This window comes from Notothenia rossii (genome assembly GCF_949606895.1).
Source record: "Notothenia rossii genome assembly, chromosome: 3".
Classification (NCBI taxonomy): Eukaryota; Metazoa; Chordata; class Actinopteri; order Perciformes; family Nototheniidae; genus Notothenia; species Notothenia rossii.
Window position 1 is genome coordinate 68,582,774 of NC_136901.1, and position 17,058 is coordinate 68,599,831.

General features: G+C 41.1%; 1 protein-coding gene across 9 annotated transcripts in view; it reads right to left on the minus strand.

Annotated features, from left to right (window-relative positions):
- Positions 1 to 17,058, minus strand: part of tenm2a (teneurin transmembrane protein 2a) — a 220,585-nt gene that overhangs the window by 141,928 nt on the left and 61,599 nt on the right. For 8 of the 9 annotated variants that reach the window (XM_079671451.1, XM_079671450.1, XM_079671449.1 and 5 more), the window contains exon 3: positions 2,926 to 3,219. The exons of the other annotated variant lie outside the window; for it this stretch is intronic. In XM_079671451.1, the coding sequence (XP_079527577.1) occupies positions 2,926 to 3,219 (294 nt within the window). The remainder of the gene's footprint in view (positions 1 to 2,925; positions 3,220 to 17,058) is intronic. 9 annotated transcript variants of the gene reach the window in all.

The following is a 17,058-nucleotide window of genomic DNA, read 5'->3' on the forward strand; positions in this document are numbered from 1 at the left end:
TAACAGGTGCCAGAGGGCTTCCCGGGAAGACAGCTACACATTTGAAACACATTGCTAGATAAGTAACTTCACATTTTAGGCAGGTGCCAACGTATGTCTGTTGTTCTCTGAGTGTTTTAAAAGTCATAATGTGTGTTTGCAGGCATGTCTATGCGCCTTTCATTTTTAATCACTGGAATAATACTGTAATAAGATTTTCATATTGTATTAGCATTCAGTTACAAAACGTGCCTTTCCTAATTTAGGAAAATGCAGGTTGAAACTATATTTATCTCCCTCTGTCCATTGCAAGCTCACAAACATACATAATAGCCTGGTCCTGTATGTAATGTATCAATGAAGAACAATAACTTAAAACACAGCAATATTCAAAGTTCTCTTTACCAGTCTTGTGATCTGTCTCCATTACATTAGGTGCGTATAGTGCTAATTGTGTTGAGACTAGCGAAGGCACCAGACTCTGTAACTGACGACTGCTATCTATCCAAAGGTCAACACTCTTTAATTTGTTATCGACTCAGGTTGTTAGTTTTTTCAGGATTTTCAAGTACTGCAAAAACAAACACTTTAAAATAGAACGTGTGCTTAGGCAACCTGAAATATGAGAAATTAAATCTTTCTAATTTGTAGCTCAACTTCAACTTCATTTGTAGTTAATTAATTATTTTTAATTAAATGTAAGGAAAGGAAAAGGAATGAGGAAATGTACCGAGCAATTACTCTACAGCCAGTTGCCCTGTTGACACAAAAACAAGCTCTCAAATAATACTTTCCCTGAGGTTTTGGATAGCTGTCACCGTGTCTCAGGGCTTTCTATTTTGGTAATGCAATCTGCAATAGGGCACACGTGCACCTTTATTCTCGTGTATGCTCCTGCCCTGAAGGGGAACCCTAGACCCACAAACTGACACCTGTCAGTCACGCCGGCGAGATGCACTGACAGAAGCATAACGAGAGACGTTGAGAGGCGCAGCGTGATCCAAGAAAAGACAGAAGAAGGAGCTTGAAAGATGAAGACGAAAAGGCGGGAGAGGAGGGAGATGAAGAAGAGGAGGTGGAGGAGGAGGAGAAGCAAGGTGAGACTTCAGAAGCTTGTTAGAGACGCGGTGAGATGAGAGTGCTGCTATTTGGTGTTTTAGCACGTCACAGTCTTTTTGATTTGTTAGCATGTGTTTATGATGTTGTTTCTCTTTCTGCCTCTGTCAATCTCTATTATTAGACTCTCAGATCCTCTTCCTGCTGTTTTGACACTCCCGTTGCTTCTATTTCACACTTGCACACACACACGTACAGGGTTTAGGCTCACTCTCACACCCGTGGAGAGACAGAGTAGCATATAGAAAGACAATGATAGACTCTGTAACAAACATATACGCGCCTTTGCAAATGCAGCCGCCGCACTGCTCGGGGCACTCGGCTGGTTAGGTCTGGTGGGAGTGAAATCTTCCTGGCTTCAGGGTGCTTTGAGGTATGACGTGCCTGCAGTATCAGATGTTCTTTTTTGCCGGAGCGAAGGGTGACATTTCCTCATTCAGAGCAACAAAATAACTAACAAATTGACTTGATCAGACACACACACACACCTGGTGCTTTTATCCGGCTGACGTGCTGCCTCAGATCTCTTCACGCTGGCAGAGACAGCGATACAGACGCCTGATCTAAATCTCCGGTCTGTGAAACTATGAGACGAGCCCAAAAATGCCCGTGGTTCCCTCTGAAGGCCTCGATAGAGAAGGTAAACTTTTGAAGTGTGGCATTCCATTGAATTGACTTTTATTTGACACGTTCTGCAATATGAATCAACACACAAGTAGATGTTTAGATCCTGTCGGAGCACAGGCGTATACATGATGAAATATCTTTGAAAAAGTGTCCTTTTTGGGAAAAACGTTTGATCTTCCCAACAATCAACCCTCGGTGACATACTGCAGGCAAACGATAATCGCAATATAGCACAGGATTAAGAAGCTAATTTCGTAAGGTCTGGAATTGCTGGCAAAGGAGCGCTCAATGGCGTTCTGCTGGCCCTGAGACAGAGAGAGCGAGAGCGGTGTCTTAGGCTGATATCTGCGGTTTCCAGATTAGCTTGGTAATTAACCACAAAGCAATTATCGGATGGTGGGATGAGAGGCGCGTCTCGGGGAAGGTGTTCCTTGATGTGTTTAATAGGTGTTGAGTATTTTGATCAGTCCACAGAAGTTGTTTCTGATTCCGAGGCCAATGGAGGTTGATCTACGGCTGATATGTGTTTCTGTCGAGAATTCAATTAATTAGACTGTTTCTTTTCCTTCCATCTAACCCTCACACATTAACCCATTCACCTCCATAAACACCTCGGCGAAGACCTGCGCAGGTTTAACACTGCGTTGGGATTAGCACGGAAATGGGGAAAGCTGCCAGTAAACAAAGTTGCCAGAGGAAGAAGTTTCCCCCTGGGGACATCCGATCTCACACTCACTTTGAGATTCAAAGACATCTTCTCTTTGACTGCATCTTTTATCTTGTGTTGGATCACAAAAGAATCCAAAAGAATCTAAAAGATTTGAATTGACAGATCAGTTGCGAGATCTTGGGAGATAAGTGGGAGAAGATGGTAGAGTTAAAGGGCTTTGTCTAAGTGTTATTGATGAAAATAAGGATGGGTCTCTAGAGGGGGGGGAGGGTCCAAGAACTGTTCTTCAGATCAGAAACAGACTCAATCAATAAATCCAACTCGCTCACAATTTATATAAAGGCTGTCTGCTTTAGAGGTGGTCTGAAGATTTCGACAATATCGACAAACCTTTAGGATCTCTTTAGAAATGGACAATCATTCTCAATCAGTCCATCCTCTCCCTGATTTGTTGTCAGTTTGTTGAGTCTAACACCCTCCCTTTTCCTCAAACCAATGGGCTTGTCATTTAACACATCTTTCAAGAGTCCTACCTGACTCGTCGTCAGACTTGTTGTCATTCTCAGAGTCTGTGAGGGTGAGCGCAGAGTTCTCGCGACTGGACACTCCCGAGCTGCGACGGGACTTAACCCGTCCTTGTCCGGCCCACAGCTGGATGGCTCGCTCTGGAGACAGCGGCCCCTCGGGGTCCGAGTCAGCATCAGAGCCAGCGCTCAGCGAGTACCCCCTCTGGAGGAGGGCCAGGTCAGGACAGTAGGGAACGGCGTTGGGGTGCGGAGGGGGAGTCGGCTCGCAGACCCCAAGCTCAGCCAGGGTGAAGTTCCCCCCTGCGAGGGAGAAAGCGGAGTTACATTGGGCGGGTGTGGGGATTGATATAAGTCAAAGGGAGTAAATGGAGACAAACAAACACTCATAAGCGTGTCTCTAGCAAACAAACCCACAATCACACGCAGAGAAGCAAACTAATTATGAAACTACGGAGGCGGAGGCTGAAAATTGGTCTTTGTTGTGCCAGGCAGGAGGGAGAGAGATGACGCAGCGTGAATCAGGCACAAACTACAAACTAGCTACTGGAAGGAATATGTAGCGGCCTGCAGGCCTGTTAAAGCTGGCTTAGAGGACCTGCCTGCCTCACTTTACTGCTCCGCATTGGCATTCATGAGGTGTTGATGTGAGATCAGAGAGCTGTTCACTTGAGGCCTCTCAGACTGTAGTGGAGCTGCTTTGCTGCCTTCTGGGTTTGATCATCTCCCCACCTAGCTGCCATCACACGCCGGACCCTGGGCTCTGGATATACTGCAGTCTGCTGCAATACTGGCCCCGCTGCCTAACACTCTCCCCCTCAAGACAAACCCACTCGTCACTTCCAAAATAAATATATAAAATTATCCAAATTAAAGCACATCAAAGGAGATCAATAAACAGTGCTGCAGCCCAATTAAATCCAAGCTGAGGAAAAAGCAATTAAGGAAAAAGGCATGCTCAACCAATTTATTCTCTATACTAATTAAAAGAGTATTGTGGATGCAATCGCTCACCATCAGCTGTTGGGGTAAAGGGATCGGGGGGGAAAACAGTTGTGATTCACTTCATTAGTGGTTTGCGAGGGAGGGGAAAGGAAGAGGCGAGCGAGGAGAGGATGGCATTGTGACTGCACACTGCGCTGGGAATCACACAGCTGTGTGACTGGGTTAACTGTGACTCATCAGGCGTACGGACGCAATCAGACTGAGAGGAATTAAACAGATGAAAATCGTCTCCTGGATCTTCACTGCTCCTCTTCACGGCCTCTTTTGGAAAACTCCAGAGTTGCTGAAAGTAATGAGGAGAGAGAGAGAGATAGAGAGAGAGGGCCTAAAAGGAAACGGGGGAGTGTTGACAGGCTCTATACTTCTACTCAGACAAACAGATGGACTGGACTAGAAAGCCAATAACTCCACAGGTGGATTCAGCTTCTACGGGCTACAGCTCGCCAAGCATCAAACAAGCTATGGAGGCCCAGAGCACCGCGAGACATGAGGGAATATTACCCATCCTCTTCTTCTGTGCTTCTTTGTCTTTTCCTCCCACTTATCATAAAAGATCACAAAAGGAAGTTTCTTTACTTTACAGTCAGGGGAATTTGACAACGAGTTAGAAATGTACACCACACTACTACTGTATATGGACAGGATCTAACGCTAGTGATGAACCCATACCTGAGATGAAGTATCGTAGGAGGACGGGAGAGAACTCCAGGAGGCCTGAGAGAGCAGAGCACATGGCTTCTTTAACATCAGCGAGGAAATCAAGCTTTAAAAAGAACTGCTCGCTAGAAAAGAGTCTACTCCACAAATGATGTTTTATGCAAATCATCCCATTCAACTAGAGCGACAATAACGGGAACACAAACACATCTTCTAATCTAAACAAACACTACATGGAAGCAACATCAAAGCGTGCGTTAGTGAATGTGCGTGTGCGTGTGCGTGTGCGTGTGCGTGTGCGTGTGCGTGTGTGTGTGTGTGTGTGTGTGCTTGCCACAAATGTCTAATGTTACGTCCCAAAGGCGACCACTCCGTACAATTAACCTGCCATAACCAGTGATTCCATATGCAAAATCCAATCACTCCTTATCACCCTGAGCAGTACAGACACAGCCTTATGCCGGAGCAATATACTCAAGAAAGATGGATTAGGGTGCTGGGTTTAAGAAGACATAAAAATCTATCTCAGTTATTCCACACATAGAAAACCAATCGCATATTTGTTATATGATAGTATGACAGATGTGGGGGCAAAATATGGGGCTTCATTCTAATCAGATCAATGCCTTTCTGTTGATACACCACCGCTGCCATTCTTAAGCTTGCACTGCGCATTAATGTGTGTGTTGAGCCCTGAGCGGCTTCCACAGCTGCTTCCAGCTGAGCGCATCTGCGTCTGTTCATTGTGTACATTCTGACATGTACGTTTGACATGTACTAATAGAGTAGAAGACATAATGTTTAAGATGGAGAGGACCAAAACAGATGTGAAAAGAAAGATGCGATAAGGCGTTTCAGGGTACGTGGAATCAAATACAAGATGAACAAGAAAGGCCTCAATCAGTGCTGTTTGTGATTAATCTGATTCAATTGAAATGGGGCATGGCTTTACGAGATAGGAAGATGTGTGTAGATCTGCGTTAGACTTCTATGGAGACATACAGTAGCAGCATGATAGGGGAAGCTTCCTTGAACCGGAGTGAATGGCAGCAAAGGCAGAAAAAACGCATGAAAGGCGAGTATGTGAGGGAAAGAGAGCAAAGGGTATGTTTGCTGTAAGTAACTACAGGATAGAAAGCAAGGCTATTTTCCAGCCTGCATGAAAACAGAATATATGAGGTGAACCATATATAACTCAATCAGTGTATCCTTAATAACATTTTAATGACTACCAATGAAATGAAATACCTGAACAGAAACAGAACTAGCAAATTACTTGAAACCACTGAGTTTAAGACCGTCAACTCACAAGCCCTCCACATGAAACAACAACATACAACTTTCGTCTGTGCCCTTGAGATTGACAAATAGGAAAAAAAGAATTGTCTGTTCCTTCTTTAACTGTAACAGATAGTTGCTAGAAAGAATTACATGCTATGATAATACAACGCTATGGTTAGGTTTTGTTCGCTTAAGCCACAAAAATCATAGTTTAGGTTTTACTACAGTACTACAGATTACCATTACTCCAGCACTTTGCTAAGTTTAGGTTAGATTCTTTGTCATGGATACACAAATAAAACACTTGGTCTTTGACGCGGACCGTTGTAGGCAACGCACGTTACCTTCGGTTAAGTAGGAACGGGTTTCCTGTGTTGAAGTTCTACATTTTGCAAACCAGATGGACTCAATACAAATCTGTCTTCTTTTTCAGCATATTGGATACTTTCTTAAATGGTCTTACTGGCCAATAGTTTTTAAAGATATGGTCATTTTGCTGACTTTTCAACAGTTTCACCTGACTTCCTGCTTTGCCACTTTGACGTAAACATTGCTGCGATACTGTTTTTCTCCAATGAGCATAAAACAATAGAAACCATGAGGCCCAAACAATGCGACTATAGCTTCCTGCCCCTGCTATGCATCATCATTTGGAGTTTTCATGCAATGCACGTTGTTTCTCTGAGAAGTGACACAGGGGAAAAGGAAGCATCTTGTTGGAACTCCAACACAATAGTGCGGGTGGGATTGGCATTTGCAGTGATCCATTAAACCACATGTACTTCCCTTGATAAAACTCATTACGGATGTGTGTGGGAGAGATTGTGTACAACGTTGCCGGTTGTGTGTGTACGAGCTCTAGTGTTTGTGCGTAGACAGCTTTGTGGGATAGAGGGGCCTATCATTAAAAAATCATTTGTGCTTGTTAGCGGTTTGACAGGCAAAGTATAGGCAGCAGGACTTTGCATTATGCTGGTTGACTTTCCCTCACCCCACTGAGTAATTCTGTATGGGACATAAAACAGGCGGAACGTGTGGGCTTCAACGGCAGCAATTACGTGGCTTTTTCCATATCCAATAGTTTACACTGCAGGCCACCCTCGGACATGCCATTTTGATCTTTGGAGCGAGCGGCAGTACTGAACAATTTCTGATTCGCCCTGAAGTGCTGAACTAGTGAACTGATTTGCTCCTGGGTGGAGGATGCATCACAATCAGGAAGGAAACGCAACTGTGCACGGCAGGCTAACAATCGCAGGGAAAGGCTGAAATTACTGTTAATAATAGCAAAAAGCCTTATTTTCTTTGCCACAGCGAAGAACATGCTAAAAAGGTTGGCTAATAGTAGTAAAAAAAAATGTAATTTCTTAACATTTTCCATTTTCATTTGCATCCAATTCAGAACTCATCTGCACTGCACTTTAGTATCAAGAAAAAAAAAAGAATTTCTCTTTTGTGTTTTCTTTTCTGTGAATTACCATGGCAATAAAATACACATATATATTCTTTCCTAATAATGGAGGGCCTAAGTGAAGAGTTGTTTCAACAGATGTAGGAGAAAGAGAGAGACAGGTGAGGTGGCAAATGATTGACATGACAGAGTAGAGACAATATGGTAGTTTTTGATGATCTATTGAAATAAATTATGAACAGACACTGAGATGTTTGTGAGGGTCATTTTACTAGTTCAAAAGAAAAATGGCGGTTATTTTTTATGTTGACAGCAAATATCAGTGCCATGATGTGTGTCACACTCAATAATCTGATATATCTGTTTTTCTGACATTCTCCACTACTTGTTTGGTCCTTGCTGCAAAACCTCACCACAGAGCATTATTTCTACAACAGTCCTATTCAACACTTGTTTGCTGATACAAATGGAAATGTCTACTCAGGTTATTTTCTTATAGACCCAATTTTAAGGGCGGTGAAATGTTCCTGCTCTCAAATCCCACCTGAAACATGTCTTGACTGTCCATAATCTGTCACTGTCTCTCAACCTAGAAGCTAAGCACAAGACAAAATGCATTTTAGGAAGTCATCATTGAGTTGCTCAGTGGGCTACTAAACATATAGGACAGAGAACAAGAGCTGGGTTGTAAAAGTGAAGAATACAGGGAATACAACTGTTTTTTAAATTAGCTCCACTCATTTATTGACCTAACTATTGCAAAACTATTTCCTAGCTGCCTTCACACACAGGCATAGTGGAACAGACTCTCAAAATCGAAATCTACCTAAATATTTCAATTTGTACCACTGTTTATTTAATTTAGGTAATGTATTTGACTCAAATTGCTTTCTAGTTGTTTCCACAACTCGTTACCACATGTAGATTTCCCAGTTGGGAACGATTACGTGTGATATGCCTCATCGTATCTTGCGGAAATACAACAATTAAATTACATACGTCGTTTAAAGGACATGTACTTAAAGAGATCTGAGTACAGATGGCCCTCCTCTCAGTCATCTCATCTCATCACACACACACACACACACACACACACACACACACACACACACACACACACACACACACACACACACACACACACACACACACACACACACACACACACACACACACACACACACACACACACACACACACACACACACACACACACACACACACACACACACACACACACACACACACACACACACACACACACACACACACACACACACACACTTTCCTGTCATCGCAGGACCACTATTTATCCTCGATAAAACACTTGCCTACCTCTGACCATGTTTATGTAAATCATCTCTTCCAAAGTATTTTTTCTTTTTAGAGAGACAGTAAAGAAATCAGAAGGAGATACATTTAAATAAACACATTCAAAATAGCCTGCAGATGCAGTGCGGGGACAATAGTGAGTGAAACCATGAATTTTGGATGACAGTGGTCATTGAATTTGTTTGGAATTGAAGCAACAGAGAACCATCCAACGTTTAGTTCGCACAGGCTGCCACGATGTGTAATAAGACGGAAATCTAATTCCTCTGAAGTTACATTTTAAAAAAAGTTAGATAAAAGGGGAAAAAATAGGGTGTGTACAATAGGGAGTGAGGCAGGCCGACAACAAAAAAAGGGAGATTATAAAATGGTATTAAAGTCCTGATCCATTTATATAGAAAACCTGTCCGAAAATGGGCTGTTCAGATTTTGGCCACTTTATGATGTCATAAGGTTTTTTTGGCTTGTGTAATCATTAGCCAATCACCAACCAAGGTAACACCCCCACCTTATCACCTGCATCTCCTCCTAGAGCACCATTGTGTTCTTTCTAACCAAATATCTCTCAGAGGGGCGTGGGGAGTGGCTCCTTATTTTCATCTAAAGTAACAGACAGAGAATCAGCACTTTGTAAACAGGGCAGAAACAGAGGGGTTTATGGGATGCTGCAATGATCTGTTTGGTGTTTGGAGCCAAACACTTCAGAGACATATTTTGTATATATCTGAGACTTATAATATATTGATGAAAAAACGTATAATAGTCGGGCTTGTACCTAGAAATGATAAGCCATCATATAGGATCTTATAAAAGCTCTGAGTCCTTTGACCATGACTTTAATACAGTCTGTACAAAGGTCAAGATCCAAAATCACTGCCAGCTGTGAGAGTGAGAATGGAGTTTACGTGATTGTTGTGCAGCTGTAATTACACACTCTCTTATTACTTTCACACATACACAAACACACTGTTCGGCGGCGGCGGAGAATACCAATAAACATCTTCACAACTCAGGGTTTCCATGGTGATGAGGTGTAGTGTAGGAAATGCAGCTCGTGGACGCATCAAAAGTGAGGTTGTTAATGAGAAAAAACCTCTACAAATGTTGATAATGAGATCGACATCTTTGCTGTGACAGTTGGTTTAACACACAAATGCTTTAGTCTCAACTATAAGTGGAACTCTTAATTAGACGTAGAAATATCAGTGTGTTCATGTTCCTATGTTTGTATCAGAGGGTTCTGCAGCTCATGGTTTACGTGCAGGATATGCAGAGCACATCTGGTTTTAATTCATTTTATTGTTTCGCAAAATTATATGTTTTCATTGCTAGACGCAACCAAAAGGTGTTTTCAGGAAAGAAAAGCTAGAATTAACATTCTTTACACTCTCCACCAAACAGCAGACATAAATATTTTGTTATTGAAAATACTCTTGGATTTTTGTTGATTTTAAATATCAATGTACTATCCAATGCCTTTAATACGTAAACAGATTTCATTTTTGTTTTTGTTCCTAAACTAAATGTATTACAATTATTTACAAATTATCTCTTTGAAAACACAGCATACCCGAAAAGGAGCAGGGAGAAGAAGATAATAGCACCTGCCCCTGTCTCCAAGAAAATAACATAGATTGACTCTAGGCTATTCCAAATAACAACAACAATCCCAATATCAATAATGATGACATTATGTATTAGCATTTTTCTTCCAACCCCTACAATTCGCTCTCTATTCAACCTGTTGCCACTTGTTTTAAGAATTAAAGCGTTTTACAATAGAACTGTATAAGTCTTTAATTTATCTTATCTCAGTCATCACTCTTATGGCCATCAGATAAACTTCCTCATCCCTCAAAAAGGAGATTATTCAACGCCTTTTATTTACGAGGATTAAAAAACACAAAGTGCTTTCCAGCAGACGACGCTGTCAAGATTTTATCTTGACATCTGGAAAGTAAACAAGTGCGTTTTGCTTTAATACGTAAACAAAGCGCTTCAAACACTGACACACTCGTTCATCTTAATGGGCATGTCAAGAATTGTGTGGTCTAATTTCAATGTGGATGTTCATTTATTTAGCGTTTCATTAAACAATGCTGTTATGACTTTTGTTTTAACTTTTGTTTTCCCACACAGTTCTCCTTTGCAGTACACAGTGAGTTGCAGTAGCAGTTTGATACCGACATGTCATGGCAGGATGACAGGGCAAGCTGACATTCAAGGCTTGGTGTTGATGATCAGAAATCCATCTCCATCACGTCCATACACACATTCATGTCCCACTGAAACGCCATTAGCGGCGCAGTAACGACCTAACAGATATTCCCAAATAGGAGCATCATGGTCATACACTTCCCACAACCCCCAGATGACATCCGTTCTCTCAGCTCCCGCCTGAGCCACGGGGGCAATTGCACCTCCTAATGAGGAGACCAGAATACGTGTGACAAATGTCATCCAATCCTGGGCTAGTTCTCCTTCTACCAAGAGGACAGCAGTCTGGCTTGGACAGGACATGACAGGACATGACACAACACACCATGCACTCTGGAGGAGGTCTTGTCACTGAAGCACTGAAACACATCTCACACACGAATAGGAGGCCGAAGATGACCAAGCTGCTGCCATCAGCATTGAAGAAATAATTACTTTTGAAATGAAAGGCTTATAAGGAATTCTAAATGCCTATGTTGAACACGTCAAGGCTAAAATAACCAAGCAGTGCAGAATAGGTGATGAGCTACCGTTTATACCATTCTATGTATTCAGACAAATACATCAAGGAATATGGTTTAATAATAGGTGAAGGTTGAACAGTCTGTCAGTCTGTCTAACATGCTCCTGTATAATATGTATTATCAAGGGGAATGAGGTATACTATGGGATTCACTATCTCTATATATCCCTGTGTGCAGGTTAAGGGGTTACCAAAGCATTATGTTCAAGCAATGTGCGCACAAATGCTTTTTCTTCATTTCTGTACGTTTCTAGACCTGCTGCTACACCCACGATCTGACCTGAGGACACCAGAATATCTGGGCCTGAAGCAGAGCATAAACGCGTCAACAAATTCAATTGATCAAATAATTGATGTTGTATATATGAAAAGCTGTGCTGTGCTACAAAGCAAATGATCACGTGAAAATGTGTCCTTAAGTAGCTGTATTGCTACTTACACATCAGTATTCTGGTCAACATTTAAAACACTAATTTAACTAAATGCGTTTATCAAACTGTAGGTAAGCATGGGAACAACAACTTCTGTTTGACACCAGCATTACATTACATTACATTGCACCAGCACACGTTTTGCAGGAAAACCGATTAAAATTGATTTATTTTACATATGTTGTCTTAAGGCCAGTGGTAGGGGTTCATGCTATAAGCTAGCCACGGTTGCTAACTTGGGACTTATATGTGTAAATATTTCGTCACATAGCATTTCTAAAGCAAACTTCAGGGGTAATTTTTTACCTGCAGTTACTTTGAGCTATCTATGTGCTAGCTAGCTAATAGCTAGCACATTGAGGAAGAAAGGCAAAGTTGTGCAGCACACAAAGGGGCAAACATATCAAAGTTACCTAGACAAAAGATGGATAGGCTGCTGATTATTAGGCTAGAGAAGTTATGACAATATGAGACTACATCACAGATTATTATATGGAGTGCTGAGTTCACAAACGGAACTAGGCAAGGGCATATTTATAATTTACTATGTTTGAATTTCTTCGCTCTGTTGTCTAATATTTCACTTTTCCCTGAATCTATTGCCTCATCCGTCATGTGTCCTTATCTGCATGGTAATGCTATAGTAGTTTATTTGCATTTTTGTCACTAAAACAAGGACAGAACCAGCATTAAATCATATACGTGTGTAAGAATTGTGTCATACTGACACATACACACAAACACACACGCACATATTTAAATTAGTGGCAGGGGAACATGTTTAATTACAGTCTACGATGCAAGTGACTCGGCTGGGAACGGGAAAAAAAACACTTGATAACACTGACATTTACAATCTGCCTCATTTATCAAAAGCTGCCAAAGCAGAGTCAAAGAGGGTCATTACATTGTAAACATAGATTAACTCAACTCGCACTAAACCCACACAACATCGTCTGAGAAATGATTTTTATTTTTGAGAAAATTGCAGATGTCAGCATGCATTTCCCTGGACTCTGTCAATTAATTGTCTTGTTTGCTAGCCGATATTTGTGTGTATGGCACGCGTACATGTGTTTCCAGAGCAAACGAGAGCCAGCATCGGTGCTAAATAGCTGGCACCTTCACCATGCATTTCCCTGGCCTCTTCCTATTATTTGTCTCATTTGTTACCCGGTGCTCAAACGTGTGTGCATGCACCTGTATCAGAGTTAATAGCCGCACTTTCATAGCAGACAGGATTTGACAAACTGAGCTGAGGTGTACTCGTGTTTATTTTGGATAATGTTACAGAGTGAATCCAAAGGGCTAATCAGAATCTGACAGACCTTTACTTAGTGCCAGTCATTCTGCTAAGTCCCAAAACGACTATTGATCACTCTTGCTCATTTACAAGTTCTTAAGGACACATCCGTGATGCGGGGAAGGATAAAGCGAGTATTTAAACTAGGCCCTTCTTGAAATAGTGTTTTGCACAAGTATCAAGCTTTGAACCAGATGTCACTTGGAGTTAAGTCCCCCTTTAAAGACGTCCCAGCATGCGTAGGGGCAGCACATTCAAACCCACAAGAGCAGTTTCCTGTCCATTAAGGAGGCATCATGGGGATGTGTGAGTGGGAGTGCGTTGAGGATCGGAGGAGCCGAGTTGATTCGGCCCAGGGATATTCCTCAGCGGCTCCTCGGCTCTGTTGCTGCAGCTACGGGACGCTTCTGAGTGTCAGCAGCTGGCAGAGGCGCAGAATGCCAGGGAGAAGATAAAGGAGGTATACGAGGAAGAGGGGAAGGGTTGCATTTAATCTCACTATTTATTTGTAATAGCATGCAGCTGCTTTGTTCTCACTTTGATCATCCGCAGTCCAGGTGGACTCAGCTGAAATCCAGTGGAATGCATTGGATACACACAGAGAATTGTACACATAATATATTGAAGCTGAACACGTCTCGGGTTTTCTTTCATCTCATTTATGTGGATTTTTGCATATAATGACCAAATCCCTATGCATTGCACTCTTTTGCGCCGCAGACACACTTGTGGGTCTTCTGTGACGCATGGTGGCACCATTAGCTGCAAGCAAAGAAGGCGTGACATGTGGGTGGTTCACACTATCCCTCTCAGTCACCCATTCACTGTGCAAGACTTCTGACTAAGCGGTGTCTAAAGGACAGACCCCTCACAGGCAAACAATTCCAGCTGTTTACATTTGAATACAACTATCAGGTTTATTTGTATTGGGGATTCAATGTTCAATTGTTCAAATGAGATATCATCTTATTAAATATGTTCTAATGTGCATCCATTTCTAGAATACAATATTTTTGTTTAATTTTGAAAAAAAGATTGTTTCGTAAGGACATTTTTAAAATCTCTCATTGTTTTTGTTTTTTAAATAAATAAAATGTTATATACATTGGGATAAACAAACCACTCAGACTATAGAAGGCAATTAAACTGAAACATTTGGTGTATATAAGTGCTAATTAATTCAATGTTCCATACATTTTACAGAAAAGGTGAACAGGGTTAACATTATGACAACACAATAAAACCTCAGTTGGTACACTACATTAGTTATGTCAGGAACATTCCTTTTTGTATTATAAGTTTACTCAAATGTTATGTTTAAATTGGCAAATTAGGTATTATTTACTGCTAACTTGTGTTGAATTAAAGACAAATACAGTTTAATGACCAAATAAGACAAGTAAATGAACCCACATTGACCCAAGTAATTAAATTAACATCTATATGAGTATTTGAGATGTTTCTTTCTACCAGTCTAAGATAATCGTATATTCCAGTGCATTGTCGAGATTTGTCTTCACTCATTAAATTAGGTCTGCAAAGGTAGTTGCATTGACCACTGTTGCTGGGTAGTGATTTGAAGTGGCCAACTCTAGAAATCCCATTTATTTCTTTGCAATGCCGGTTCCTCTCCTCCCGACATGAAAGATTTTGCAAACACGTCACACACAGTATGAAGCTGCTGTCTCTAGAGGACTCGTCCCTGAATCTCACTGAAGAGGGCACATTATGGGAGGCTGCTGCTGTTCTTGCAAATACTTGGAAGTAGTCTCTCCTTCAAGAACGAGAGTAAAGAGCAAAGAAATATGCCTCCTCCTCACCACCCAGTAGTACATTTTCCTTAACAATTAGGTCTTGAATAGAGGCAGTGGAGGCAATCATACACGTGCAAGTTTTGTAGAGTTTTTGGACAAAGCAATCATTGGCTGGGGTAGTAATTTGTCACTTCGAATCGGAAGGAGAGAAGGGAATGCAGATTAACATTAGCATGGTCTTTTAACAGTATTTTTTCCATTGACTCATATGGGATTCAATCGGCTCATTCTGATTGTAATAGCCAATACTTGCACATTTACTCTGTGAGGATGAGGAGTCAAACCTATGGAGCTTGTAAAGTGCTTATCAAATGTGTGATATGATAACTAAAGCAACAATACAGGAACAGCAAGGGTGATACCAAAAAAACAAAGATTCAGAGAAAGCAGGTGAGACAGGTGTGACAGGAGAGCAGAAGAGGAAATAAGACATGTGATAGATGGGAAGTTTCAGAGTGAGGAGGGTCAGTAGATGAGGTGGAGTGTTGTCCAGGCAGTGAAGCAGGCAGGTGGTGTGTGCCGAATTCTCGGTATGGTTTCCATCCCTGGGGGCAAGGCAGCAGAGGAGAATGGAGTGGGGCTCATTGAGATCCTTCTAAAAAGGAAAGGCCAAAGCTTTCTAGAGACTGCAGTGGCTGTGATAATGCCTGCTGTCTGGAGGTGGACCTGCGGGGAGGACACACCCCTGGGATGTGCTGAATGGGAGCCGCAGAGAAGGACCAGGAGGAAGGAAAGGAGTTTCACAGTATGGGTGGAAAAGAACAGAGAGGTAAAAAAAGGTGGCATAAAAAGAGTTTACAGTATGTGGTGAAGTCACAGGTCGATGCAGACTTAAGGAGTACTGCATTAAATGTACTCCCTAAGACTGGGAGTGACATGTTTAAATATCCTCGGTTCAGGGAATCTAAAAAAGAAAGGGAATTTCTGGGAAACTTAAAAAGATCTCGGGAGGCTTTAATAGAAAGGTTTATTCAGTGTTTTATACCTGTGTTATTCATGTTTTATGTTTATTTTATTATCTTTGCTTTTTAATGACTGTTTTTAAAGGTCATTTTATAACGTGTTTCCACTGCACTATTTCTTAATGCTCTTATTGTCTTTTATTTTTGCAAATCACTTTGAATTGCCTTGTGTTTAAAGGTGCTATATAAATAAACTTGCCTTGCCTTGGCTATATTTAACAGTATCATGTAATCAGGATACCAAATGATAAGATAAGATGCACTTTAATGATCCCAATTTAGGACACTTTTGTAACTGTATTCCTGTTACATAAAACTGTTGTAATCAGATTACCAATACATTAACAAAATGTGGTATTACCAGCAATATTACAATGTGCTAAAAAACTAAAGAAGAGCATATTGTGTTAGCAGATTGGACTTCTTCTTTGTAAACTGTATTGTTCTGTAGGCTAATACTTTGAATGGGAGCCTGCATTTGCTTTATGGTTTTCACTTTCTTTGGTTCATCTGTTCTTTATTAATTTAGTAGATGAACCCATATGCTCGTAAAAGAGTTTGGTGTGCTCAGATTTTATTTTGGCTTTTTCAAACTGTGGTATGCGCCCATGTGTTGTGCTCATAGGCTACTGCCTGAATATGCTTATTGAAAGGCAGGTTATCCTATAAACATATTTTTGATACATAATATCTTGCTGTCTTTCTTCTTAAGGTTACATTGTTCTGTTATCTTACATAATACACTTAATAAAAAAAAAGAAGTTGTATTTGTATTCATTGACTCTGCATTTGATATTGAGCTAATCCAAATGTGACGGAAAGTAATCAATATACATTGCTAGTGTGTTTTGATACTCAGATTAATTTTTTACATGGATCTAGTAATTGAATCAGAATACACTTTTAAAGTTACCCTTCCAACCCTGGGTACATAGATGCAAACTGAGAAACAGATATTTTTATATTTAAAATAAAGCCAACATGCAGTCCTTGATAAGTCTATGTGAATGACATTTGTACTCGTTTACGTTTTTGGGATCTCTGATGTTTTTGGAAGACTTTATGGTGTTAAATAGTGCACACTTGTAATGAGCTCTCTAGACTGCGGCATGCCATGGTGAGGACAGAATGTGTTTTTTGGCTGTGCTTATCCGAGCAGACTAGGTAATAACTGTGTAATGGGGAAACAGTGCAGTTTAGATCCAA